Below are 12990 nucleotides of genomic sequence, written 5' to 3' on the forward strand. Positions count from 1 at the left end.
AAAGGATGATTTCTTGTGTGTCCTGTCTTTTTTTTGGGGGGGAGGCATGTAAACGTAGGGACATTCACCGTTCTTATTTCAGGGGTCCTCACCATTACCTTTGTAGTTGCTCAATGAGGGCAAAAAGAGGAGGCGGGAAGTTGAAATTGACTTTTTTTTTTTTTGGTTGGTCGTGGGCCTTGAACTCTGGACTCTGTCCCTGTGCTCTTCAGCTCAAGGCGAGCGCTCTACTGCTTGAGCCACAGCATCACTTCCAGTTTTCTAGTGGTTTATTGGAGATAAGAGTCTCACGGACTTTCCTGCCTGGGCTGGCTTTGAACCGTGATCCTCAGATCTCAGCCTCCTGAGTAGCTAGGATTACAGGTGTGAGCCACCGACCGCCTGGCAAAATCCAATTGTGTGTGTGTGTGTGTTTGGTTGGTTGTGGGGCTTGAACTCTGGGCTTGGGCACTATCCCTGGGCTCTTCAGCTCAAGGCAGGCGCTCTATGTTTGAGCCACAGCGCCACTTCCTGAAATTGACTTCTTGATGCCTGCCAGCCACTGGCTGAAGGCCTTGGGCTCCCCGCCTCCCACCCCCCATCAGGGTTCTGAGCAGGAGCTTAGCTCCCAAGTGGGTGCTTGGAAAATGCTGCATCATCACCTTGGGGTACTGGTGGGCAAACTGAGCGGCAGTGTTCTGTGACTGGCTGGGCCCCTGCATCAGGCCAGCCCAAAGCTTTGGTATGGGGCCCAGTGAAGCTGGGGGGCTCCTGGGCGGCGGCACACAGCTGCCCGGCCCTGGGGATGTTTCCATAGAGGTCACCACTGGCCTGAGCCCCACTGTGCACCGTGGACCCGCCACAGCACCGCCATCAGGATGCTGCCCACAGGAGTCCCTGAAGATAGGTGGTCGCCTATCACACAGGACCTGGTCAAGATGAGCCTGCCCGAGGGCGCCCCGAGTTAGACTGCCTCCCTGCTGGCAGAGCAGGTGGCCAAAACTGTCAAAAGCAGAAGGGATGCAGCCGACAACCCTAACCCCAGAAATCCTCCGTCGGACGGGTCCTGCTAGCCGGAGGTGTGTACGGAGGTGCAGGTCGTCCACACGCAGCTGTTGGGAGCCTTTTCTGGGGAACTGATGGCCGGGAGCTTCCCCCTTATTTTCTCAGTTCACTGCGCTGCTCCCGCTTCTGTGGTGGCCGGGGTGCCGGTGACCCCTGGCCTGTCCCGAGGCCTGCCTGCCTCCCTCCCATCCATGCAGGCTGGGCTCCATTCATCCCTCGAGGATGATGACTACACATGAAGGTTTTCGGGGCTGGGAAGGGGGCTCCGTGGTAGAGCGCTTGCCTCGCACGCACGAAGCCCTCAGAAAAGCCCTGAAGTAGCGGGGAGGCTCAGGGACAGCGCCCCGGCCCTGAGTTCAAGCCCCAGGGCTGGCAAGGAAGAAGCGAGCGTCTTAGACCATGCCAGCCGCACCGGCTTCCCAGGCCCCGGGCTGCGGGGCGGTGGGAGACGCCGAGCCCGCACGGCCGGCACCTGCCCGCGCCCGGGCTGCGCCTCCGCGCGCGTGGATGCCCGGCCCGCGGCTCACAGGCTGCCCGGGCCCGGCCGGGCCTCCCGCCCGCCGGGGGGCGGCTCCCTCCCCGGGGTCACGGCGGAGCCCTGGGCCAGCGGCGCGGGCGGGCGCGGGCTCGCCGGGGACGGAGCGGCCTGGGGGGCCCGGCGCGGCAGCCGGAGGCGGCTTTTGTCCGCGGCCGGGGCACCCGCCCCTCTCCCCGCCCCCCGGCGTGGGCCCGCCCCGCGCCCGTGTCGAGGCGGGCCGGGACTGGGGAGCGGGGCGGGCGGGACATCCGGCCCGGGGCCCCGGCCGCGCCCGCCCGCCGCCGCCGCCGCCAGGCCCGCCCCGCCGTCCTCGCGACCCCCTCCCGGGACTCCGCGGCCCCCCCCCCCCCGTTCCCTCGCGGCCCGGCCCAGCGCCATGTTCCCCCGCCCGCTGGCCCCGCTGGCCGCCCCGGACGGCACCGAGCCCCCGGGCCGGGCGGCGCGGCGGGCTCGGGGCCGGGCGGCGGCGGCCCCGCCGCCCCTGCTGCTGCCGTCCATGCTGATGTTCGCGGTGATCGTGGCGTCCAGCGGGCTGCTGCTGATGATCGAGCGCGGCATCCTGGCGGAGATGAAGCCGCCTCCCCTGCACCCGCCGGGCCGCCGCGGGGCGCCGGGCCCGGGGGACGGGGACGGGGAGCTGCGGGTGCGGCGCGACGTCCGGAACCGGACGCTGCGGGCGGTGTGCGGGCAGCCGGGCATGCCGCGGGACCCCTGGGACCTGCCGGCCGGGCCGCGGCGCACGCTGCTCCGCCACGTCCTGGTGAGCGACCGCTACCGCTTCCTGTACTGCTACGTGCCCAAGGTGGCCTGCTCCAACTGGAAGCGCGTGCTGAAGGTGCTGGCGGGCGCGCTGGGCAGCGTGGACGCGCGCCTCAAGATGGACCACCGCGCCGACCTGGTGTTCCTGGCCGACCTGCGGCCCGACCAGATCCGCCACCGCCTGCGCCACTACTTCAAGTTCCTGTTCGTGCGCGACCCCGCCGAGCGCCTGCTGTCCGCCTACCGCAACAAGTTCGGCGAGATCCCCGAGTACCAGCGCCGCTACGGGGCGGAGATCGTGCGCCGCTACCGGCCGGGCGCCGGGCCCGACCCCGCGGGCGACGACGTCACCTTCCCCGAGTTCCTGCGCTACCTGGCGGACGAGGACCCCGAGCGCATGAACGAGCACTGGATGCCCGTCTACCACCTGTGCCAGCCCTGCGCCGTGCGCTACGACTTCGTGGGCTCCTACGAGCGCCTGGAGGCCGACGCCAACCACGTGCTGGAGCGCGTGCGGGCGCCGCCCCACGTGCGCTTCCCCGCGCGCCAGGCCTGGTACCGGCCCGCCAGCCCCGAGAGCCTGCACTACCACCTGTGCAGCGCCCCGCGCGCCCTGCTGCACGACGTGCTGCCCAAGTACATCCTGGACTTCTCGCTCTTCGCCTACCCGCTGCCCAATGTCACCCGGGAGGCCTGCCGCCAGTGACCACCACGACTGGGGTTGGGGAGAGGGGGGACTGGGAACCCCTGGTTCTGGAGGGGGGGGCTGGGGCTTCTCCAAGGTCTCCAGAGAGCTAGATGACAGGCATCGCCCCCCCACCCCCCACCCCGCCAGAGTTCCTTGTCCAGAGAGAGCAGGGGTGTCTCTTGGTGGGGTCCTGTGATCTTGGTTCCCTAGGACCCTTAGTTGGTTAGCGAGGTATTCATCTATCTCATCCAAAAACACAGGCTTCAGGCCTCCTGCTGCAGGACTTGAGGCACCCGATCCAACCCGCTTGGTCCCGGGAGTCCTGGCTGGGGCTCGGGGACCCGTTGGCTGGGACCCCTCTTGTATGCACCCCAGATGCCTCAGGACGGGAGTGAATGTGCAGGCCAGGCCGGTGCCTTCTAAGTCTCTGCTGTGCTTTTCTGCTCCACACTCCAAAGTGCCTCCACTTGCTACTTTTCCATGTTTTCCTAGGAAAGGAAAATGGAAGTGAGCAGGGCCCTGGGCCTAGTTTGCTCCAGGAACCAGCCCAGCAGGAATCCAAAGACCCTCGGGGCCCAGCCTCTCCCTAGAGCTCTGGGAGTCTCTTGCCCAGAGCCTCCTTCCTTCCCCTGCAAGACCAGACCACTGTGACTGTGGCTCTTCTTCTCAGCTATCACTTTTCTAATGCATTTATTTAAAATTTATACTTTCTGATAGGATCCTGGGGAGGGCTGTTTTTCACCTCTAATAGCTGAAGTTTTAATAAAGCTGTTTTGTATACGAAGTGAGCTGTCTGTGATTCCCTCCGCTGAGCTGCGGTGAGCCCAGCAAGTGTGGGTCAGTACCACACCTTCCGCTCTGTGGCGGCTTCTGAGCTGAAGAGCTCAAGGACAGCACCTAAGCCTAGAGTTCAAGCCCCACAACAGACAAAAAAAAATTCTCATGGACTTTCCTGCATGGGCTGGCTTTGAACCACTATCCTCAGCTCTTAGCCTCCTGAGTAGCTAGGATTACAGGTATGAGCCATTGGTGCCCTGCCAGACTATTTCTTGAGTGAAGAAGCCCCCACTGTATTTTCAGATTTAAAAAAAAGGGGTCAGTATACTAGGGAAGTTCATTTCCTGGAACTGAGAATTAACAAGGAAAGGGCTGCTAACAGGTCAGTTCTTTCTAGGAGCTTCCTGGCACTCAGAAGCCATCACTCACAGAGTTGGGCCTATGTTGTATCTACCACTTAATCCAAGGAAGAGCCTGGTGCCTGCCTGAGGGCTCATCTGTTCGGTCTTACAGATGGCTATTCTAGCTCAGAGAAGGAAGTAACAGGGCTGGGAAGGTGGCTTAATAGTAGAGCGCTTGCTTAGCATGCATGAGGCCCTGGGTTTGATTCCTCAGCACCACATACACAGAAAAGGCCGGAAGTGGCACTGTCACTGGAGTGGTAGAGTGCTAGCCTTGAGCAAAAGAAGCTCAGGGACAGCGCCCAGGCCCTGAGTTCGGTCCCCAGGACTGTAGGGGGGAGAAAAAAAAAAAAAAGAGTCCCATGGACTTTCTTGCCTGGGTTGGCTTCCAACTGCAGGTCCTCAGATCACAGATCACAGCCTCCCTAAGATTACAGGTGTGAGCCACCAGCACCCGGTGGGAGAGCAGGTTCTGCAAGGACCTTGGCGGGGTAAAGAGAGGACTGCTCAGGGAAGGAGACACCCCTATCTAACCTGCTCTTGGCAGTGAGCCCTGGCCTCCCGAGCCAGCCCTGTCTGACTCCGTCAGGTCACTAGAAATTGAATTTTTATCTCCCCAACCCTTCTAGAACTCTGAAGGAAGTGATGTATCATATCACACACACACGCACACACACACGCACACACATCACACGTCACACACTGTTGAGAGTATAACAATTCTCTGGGTACAGTCATTGAATTCTATCTTGTTGCCTAGCAACCCAACGACATTTCAGCCCTTTCCAGCCAAAGGGTAGGTGGAGGGGGCGGGCACGTGACTGGCTGGGGCCTTCTCGATCTGGAGGTTTCCATATGGCCGGTAGCCTAAACAGCAAAGGTTTTTACATTCTGGGGTCTCCTCCTCTCCTCCTCCTCATGGGGGGGTCGGCGTGTGTAGAAGCAGACACTTTAGGGCCCTTCCTTCTTTTTTTTGTTTTTTGTTGGTCATGGGGCTTGAACTCAGGGCCTGGGTGCTGTCCCTGAACTTTCTTGCTGAAGGCTAGTGCTCTACCACCTGGAGCCTCAGCCCTACTTCCAGTTTTTAGGTGGTTAATTGGAGGTCAGAGTCTCATGGCCTTTCCTGTCCACACTGGCTTCCATCCATGATCCTCTCATCTCAGACTCCAGTAGCTAGGAATACAAGTGTGAGCCACCAGTGCCCAGCCGGCCCTTCTTTCTGGTCTGGGAGCCACACTTGGAATGAGGGCTCTTCCCGGGAGACGACCTCACCTCTCCAGAAGGGAGATGCCTCTCCCAGTGGTGGGGGAGGGCATATATACACATATATACACACACAGCCCCAGTGTGCTGGCTGGGTCTCAGCCCTGCGCTTCTGTGGAAGTTCTTTATCCAAAAGGCAGAGAAGCACCAGGCGCCGGTGGCTGACGCCTGTAATCCTAGCTACTCAGGAGGCTGAGATCTGAGGATCGCAGTTCAAAGCCAGCTTGGGCGGGAACATCCGTGAGACTCTTATCTACAATAAACCACTAGAAAACTGAAGTGGTGCTGTGGCTCAAGTGGCAGAGCGCTCGCCTTGAGCTGAAGAGCACAGGGACAGTGCCCAGGCCCAGAGTTCAAGCCCCATGATCATCAACAACAAAAAAAAGGCAGAGAAGCTATTGTTTTATTTATTTATTTTTATTTTGGGGTCCTGTCCTGGGGCCTGAACTCTGGGCCTGGGCGCTGTCTCTCAGCTCTTCAGCTCAAGGCTAGCGCTCTACCACTTGAGCCACAGTGCCACTCTGGCTTTTTCCTTTTTGCTTACGTGGTGCTGAGGAATTGAACCCTGGGCCTCAGGCATCCAAGGCAAGCGCTCTACCACTGAGCCACCTTCCCAGCCCCCAGCTATTGTTTAATTTGTTTAGTATTTATTTATTTCTGCCATGCTGAGCAACAAAGGGCTTTGTGCTTGGTAAGCAGGTATTCTATTCATGATTCTGCCAGATGTGAATACATGTGTGCATCACTACTTTATCCACTTCTTGGACTTCTCTTTTTGTTTGGCCAGTCCTGGTGTTTGAACTCAGGGCCTGGGCACTGTCCTTGAGCTTCTTTTGCTCTACCACTTTGAACCACAGCACCACACCACTTCCAGCTTTTTCTGTGTATGTGGTACTGAGGAATTAAACCCGGGGCTTCACACACGCTAGGCGAGCACTCTACCGCTAAGCCACATCCCCAGCCCTCCAGAGGGTTTCTTTGCCAAATGTCGATTGGTTCCCCACCCCTGCCTTAATTCCTTCGGAAAATGCAGCTGGTGGGAACTTCTGAATGTCGGGAGAAGGTGTTTTGGTGAACAACTGTGAGCTCCCGCGCTCACACTGCTGACTAACCAAAAAAATAAATAATAACAGAAGCAAATAAAGGGTTGGGGCTTGGCCCCAGCAGGGCCTAGCAAAGAGAAGGCGCTGAAATGAGAAGACACTGGAGCAGCCTGGGAGAATCAGAACCCAGCAACCTGGTACTGACTGCACAGCCCCCAGCTGGCCGCACCCCCCCAACTCACGGTGGGTCTCCCCCACTTTCCTTCAGGCCCAAACAGGCTTCCGGAAGCCTCCACACACCTGGAGGGCTACAGCATTTGCATTCCCAGGTAGAGGGACTGGCACCCCCTGTGAGGGGGTTTTGTGATTGAAATTGGTCACTTTTCCTGCATCCTGTGGGGGGGGGGGCCTTTCTGTTTGTGTGTGGCCATCCCAGGCTGGGGGTCGGCCCCAGCCCCCCCCCCCTCTTCCCCGTGGTTCTTCTGGAAACCGACTACATCCCCATACCCAGTTAGCCCAAGCTACACCTTATTCTCCTGCAGAGAATCCCCCAAAGATCTATCAAGGTTTAAGCTGGGTGTTGGTGGCTCACTGCTGTAATCCTAACTACTCAGGAGGCTGAGATCTGAAGCTCATCGTTCAAAAGCAGCCCAGGAAGCTTCTGGCTTTTTCTGAGCAGTTTATTGGAGGTAAGAGTTTCACAGACTTTTCTGCTCCAGCTAGCTTCAACCTGTGAGCCTCAGATCTCAGTCTCCTGAATGGCTAGGCTTGACTCCCTGAGACTGTAATCTCCAGACAACCAGAACTGCCACTGTGACTCAAAGTGGTAGGATGCTCGCCTTGAGCAGAAGAGCCCCAGGATGGCTTCCAGGCTCTGAGTTCAAGCCCCAGAACTGATAAAGAAAAGCTGCGTGTATTTAATCAACACACACTAAACCTTTATGTATGTAGGAAGAACACTTCAGATCAACTCTTAGCACATTTCAAGCACACAACATGTTAAGATTAACTACAGCTGCATGTCAGAGACAGTCCAGCTGTGGCAGGAAGCAGGTAATTTCAGCCAGCTAGCCTTGTGTCTTTTCCTTCCTTCCTTCCTTCCTTCCTTCCTTCCTTCCTTCCTTTCTTTCCTTCCTTTCTCCCTTCCTTTCTTTCTTCCTTTCTTTCTTTCTTTCTTTCTTTCTTTCTTTCTTTCTTTGTTGTGGGGCTTGAACTCTGGGCCTGGGCACTGTCCCTCAGCTCTTCAGCTCAAGGCAAATGCTCTACCATTTGAGTCACAGCACCTCTTCCGCTTTTCTGGTGGTTTATTGGAGATAAGAGTCTCACAGACTTTCCTGCCAGGGCTGGCTTTGAACTCTGATCCTCAGATCTCAGCCTCCTGAGTAGCTAGGATGTCAGGCATGAGCTACTGGCGCCCAGCTCCTTGTGTGTCATTCTTAAACTCAACAAGGAGTTAAGGAATGAGAAACAAACACTGCAGACGGCTGTCACTGTCAAAGAACCAGCTCCGAAAACCCTCTGTTAACACTCAAGGCTGGGAACAAACACCGTGCAAGTGTCTGGCTATCTTAGCTACCTCGTTTAGCATCCCTGCCTCACTTTCTGAACCACTGGAATATTCTAAACCTTCCCCGTTCTCCTGACACCTATTTCAACTTTCTTAGGATCCCCTTCTTTCAGGGGGAGGAGATGTATGATAAAATAGGAGACTTCAGGTGTCAAGAAATAAGGTTAGATGTTTGGCATATGCAAGCGCATCAGAAAAATGTACAGATTTCCCCTCCGCACCAAGTGAATGCTATCAGTCTTCCAAAGACTCAAAAGCTGAACTCTGAGATCCAGAGTGACTCAGATGCCTGCTTCTGACATCCAGTATCAAAGCTGAGAATTTTAGCCTCTGTTCCCATCTCCCTTTCCCCTTGGCCTGACAGATTGTATTTGTCAGTTAATGTTTGCCTCTTGGTTTTCAGGTGGCTTAGGGCTGTCTGAGAGGCGAGAGCCAGGTGCTAACACATGCGGTGTGGCAGGAATTTCGTTGCACATAACCGTCATTGCCTGCGCTGTTTTCCTGCCGTTTCTTGTTCCTAGCAGATGAAGCAGCTAACAAGGGCCTGCGTCAATAATTGTCTTTACTGTTTAGATTTAGCGGTACACACCCTGAAATGAAGACCATCTATCTTGTTGGAGCTATAATATATATATATATATATATATATATATATATATATATATATATATATATATATATATGCAGCAATCATACCAAAATCAGTCCCTGATTCATGAAGGGGGAGAAGGCACCAATTCTGCTTTCGTGTGTGTGTGTGTGTGTGTGTGTGTGTGTGTGTGTGTGTGTGTGTTTGTAGATGACTACTTTTAGAGTGAAAAAAATTACATTTGCTACAGTAAATTCTCTTTTTTTGGTACTTTTTTATTGTAAAAATGCTGTACAGAGGGGTTACAGTTACATGAGCAAGGTAATGAGTACATTTCCTATTGGGCATTGTTGCCTACATTTGCTATAGTAAATTCTTTTTTTCTTTTTCTTTCCTTTTTTTTTTTTTTTTTTTTTTTGGCCAGTCCTGGGGCTTGAGCTCAGGGCCTGGGCACTGTCCCTGAGCCTCTCTGTGCTCAAGGCTAGCACTCTACCACTTGAGCTACGGCACCACTTCCAGCTTTTTCTGAATAGTTTCTTTGAGATAAGAATTTTAGGGGCTGGGAAAGTGGCTCAGTGGTAGAGCGTTCGCCTTGCATGCATGAGGCCCTGGGTTCGATTCCTCAGTACCACATAAGCAAAAAGAAAAAAGCCGGAAGTGGTACTGTGGCTCAAGTGGTAGAACGCTAGCCTTGAGCTGAAGAACTGAGGGACAGTGCCCAGGTCCAGAGTTCAGGCCCCACGACCAGACCTCCCCCCCAGCTGCGTAGGCTAACTTTGAGCCCCAATCCTCCGATCTCAGCCTCCTGAGTCCCTAGGATGACAGGTGTGAGCCACCAGTGCCCAGAAGCTTCAGTGAACTCTAGTGCAAAGATGTCCATATTGCAAGTCCTGGAAATGTTACCTGTTCAACAATAAGAGCCTCCCAAGTCCTGGGATTCTGGGTGTGTGTCACTCTGCCCGGCTCTGTGCACTATTTTCTTCTTAATGATCTAGACGTTGGCTGCCAAAAAAGGAACGGCCCACGGCCCGCGCCCGGCCTTCATGACAGCCAGCGGCAGCTGCCACCGCAGCCCCTGAGAGGCTGGAGCGCGGCTCGGCCAGCTCTAGCCAGGTTTTTTGAGTCTGGGCCAACTCTAGTCTAGCTTGTGCATGGAACATTCCTCAGTCCCTTTGGACAGTGTCCACCCAGCCCAACCCTCCTCTCCTTACGGAGAGCTCCTGCTTGAAGTTAAAGGCAGCATCTTCTACCAATTAGATTTTTGGACTCTTCAGAGCCTGACTTTGTGTGTGTGTGTGTGTGTGTGTGTGTGTGTGTGTGTGTGTGTGTGTGTGTGTGTGTGTGTGTGTGTGTGTGTGTTTCAGGGTTGGGGGCTATCCTGGAGCTTGAATTCAAGGCCTGGGCACTGTATCTGAGCTTTTTTTGTTTTGGTCAGTGGTGGGGCTTGAACTCTGGTTCTGGGCGCTGTCCCTCAGCTCTTCAGCTCAAGGCTAGAGCTCTACTACTTTGCGCCACAGCGCCACTTCTGGTTTTCTGGCAGTTTATTGGAGATAAGAGTCTCACTGACCTTCCTGCCCGGGCTGGCTTTGAACTGAGATCCTCAGATCTCAGCCTCCTGAGTAGCTAGGATGACATGCGTGAGCCACCAGTGCCCAGCCCGTGGTGATTTTGTATCGGATTTCTATCTACATCCTGGGCTCGGAGAGAGGGTCAGCAGAAGCAGCAAGTCTACCTTTCTTTCTAACTACTGTGTCCCCAGCATCCAGAACCACCACTGCTCTATAGGCAGGCATTTGATGGATATTGGCTGATTGAATGATGGTTATGTATCCATCTTTGAGGACCTAGCTCTCCTACAGCCATTTCTCCAAATTAAAGCATTAACTGGGGGGACAGGACAGTCGCATGTCTGAGCACAACTTATTTCTTCTTGTGGGTTCCACACTCCAACCTCATAGCTTATTTGCTTATTTCTTTCAGCGTGGTCAAACACACTGTGTTACTGGCCCCGGGGAAGGGGTCAGGTGACCATGCTGCAGGCTGGCCTGAAGCTGTGGCCATCCCCGGTCCTGCCTGGGGACACTCCGAAGAAGGGGAGGCTGACAGGCATTCCTATGTCCCCCCAGGTCGTGGGGGAGAGTCCCACAATGGAACTGTGCGGTTCAAAGTGTTTGAGACATTTCCGGGTTTGCTCTGTGGCTGGTTGTGTCATCATTCCCGTTACTCTTGGAAGATGACAAAACTATGTTGGCTTCAGAGATGAAGCAGAGAGCCTGGCAACAGTGGCACAGGCCTGTAATCCCAGCTACTCAGGAGGCTGAGGTCTGAGGATCACTGCTCAAGCCAGCCACAGGCAGGAAAGTATATGAGACTCTCCAATGGGTCATCACAAAGCCAAAAGGGAAGAGGTGGCTCAAATGGTGGAGTGGGAAAGCTAAGAAATGGTTCAGAAGAAAAGCTAAGAAACAGCCCTCAGGTTCTGAGTTCAAGCCCCAGCACTCATACACACACACACACACACACACACGTGCACACACACGAATTACATATGCACCCTCTATTATAGTTTTTTTGTTTATTTTTGCCAGTCCTGGGGCTTGAACTCAGGTCCTGGGCACTGTTCCTGAGCTTTTGATTTTGTTCAAGGCTAGCACTCTACCACTTGAGCCACAGCATCACTTCTGTTTGTTTTTTTGGGGGGGGGGTTGTTTTTTGTTTTTTTCTATTGAGGAATCAAACTCAGGGCTTCATGCATTCTAGGCAAACACTCTACCACTGAGCCATCTTCCCATTATATTTCAATTGTTCAACACAGCTCTGGAGGCCTATACACCAGATTTATTTTTGCTATGGTAATTTCTCTCATAATATTCCTTCTTATCACTGAGACCAACACTTGGACAGGGTCTGATGTAGAATGAAGCTTTGCTTTTTCAATTACGTGCTTTGCTTTGCTTTGCTTTGGTGTATGTATGTGTATGTGTGTGCGCATGCGCACACGTGTACAAGCCCCAGGTGCCCACCTACCACTTGAGCCATGCCTCCACTTCCGGCTTTTTGGTAGTTAAGAGATTAGAGCCTCTTCTGTTTGTTCTGGCTGGCTTTGAACCTCAATCCTGGGATCTCAGCTGCAGGAACAGCTAGTATTACAGACATGAGCCACTGGCACCTAACTAAAGGTGAGTTTTAATGCGGCGGTTGGGGGGGGGGGACTATGGCTGTATATTTTCATCTTTTTCAAGTAATGAGGGAAGCCTCGGTGTGAATATATTGAATTTATTTAAAGACTGTTCCCGATCATTGAAAACATGGTGAGGCGGGGAGGTGGTATGGTGGTGGTTGGAGATGGAGCTCTGGCTAAATGTCACCAGGTAGTGGAAGGTGGTCTCAACCTCTGGGGACCCCCCTCCCCTGCTTCAGTCTGCTGGGCGGCGGGGTTACAGGTGTCCCCTATCTCTTTGCTTCTTCCTCTCCTGTTGGGTGGAGATTGAATCCCTGTGCGGGGCTAGCTGGCAGGTGAACTTTGATCCCCTCCCAGCCCCAGGTGGGGCTGATTCAGCCGGCTTAGAGAGCTCGCTGCCTCTCAGACAATAGTCCAGTCTAGTGCTTTTCAACTGTTGCAAATACCGATTCGCACCAAAGCCTAGATCATTACAAGTGTTCAGAGCCACCCTCCATGAATGTGTCTCTTGCACAACTTCACCTTGGGCTGGGAAGGTGGCTTAGTGGTAGTGTGCTTGCCTAGCATGCATGAAACCCTGGGTTCGATTCCTCAGTACCACATATACAGAAAAAGCTGGAGTAGGTGCTGTGGCTCAATCGGTAGAATGCTTGCCTTGAGCTGAAGAGCACAGGGACAGTGCCCAGGCCCAGAGTTCAAGCGCCACGACCAATCAAAACAAAACAAAACAAAAAAACAACCTAAACTGATGCTTTGACATGCCAACCAATCCACCTAGATAATGTGGGAATCTTCTTTTTCTCCTTGATATCTTGGCTGTCCTCTTTCAGCTTTGTCTAAGAAGTTTCCCTTAGATTCTTCTTCATACAGGACACTAAATGCTTAAATAAAACAGAATGGTCGGCTAAAGGGTACCTTGGGAAGCAGCTGATGTAGCTCAGATGGAGGAGGGATCCACATTCCATATTAAACTTAAGATTCCACAAAAACACAAACCTTGAAAGGATTTTTGTTTTAGTTGGGGTGACACCAGCCTTTCAGGGGTTTTACATAGTGAAAGTTTGCTTCTCCTTCCCATAGTCCTTCAGTGCTAATGTTCTGGTCAGCAGGTTTTTCTTCTTGTGGTTCAGGCCCCGGGTG

The 12990-nt window shown here is 54.2% G+C and overlaps 1 protein-coding gene across 1 annotated transcript; it reads left to right on the top strand.

Annotated features, from left to right (window-relative positions):
* Positions 1-1860: 1860 nt before the first annotated feature.
* Chst14 (carbohydrate sulfotransferase 14) lies at positions 1861-3813 on the top strand. Its single transcript, XM_070005799.1, has one exon. It carries the CDS (start codon positions 1959-1961, stop codon positions 3045-3047), a length of 1089 nt encoding a protein of 362 aa, XP_069861900.1. The 5' UTR covers positions 1861-1958; the 3' UTR covers positions 3048-3813.
* The last annotated feature ends 9177 nt before the right edge of the window (positions 3814-12990 follow it).

The sequence above is a fragment of the Dipodomys merriami genome, unplaced genomic scaffold, assembly GCF_024711535.1.
Source record: "Dipodomys merriami isolate MVZ:Mamm:240054 unplaced genomic scaffold, mDipMer1.0.p SCAF_69, whole genome shotgun sequence".
NCBI lineage: Eukaryota > Metazoa > Chordata > Mammalia > Rodentia > Heteromyidae > Dipodomys > Dipodomys merriami.

Bases quoted from the DNA above. Each gene is read 5' to 3' on its own strand.
- Chst14 (XM_070005799.1), top strand. From the start codon at position 1,959: ATGTTCCCCCGCCCGCTGGCCCCGCTGGCCGCCCCGGACGGCACCGAG.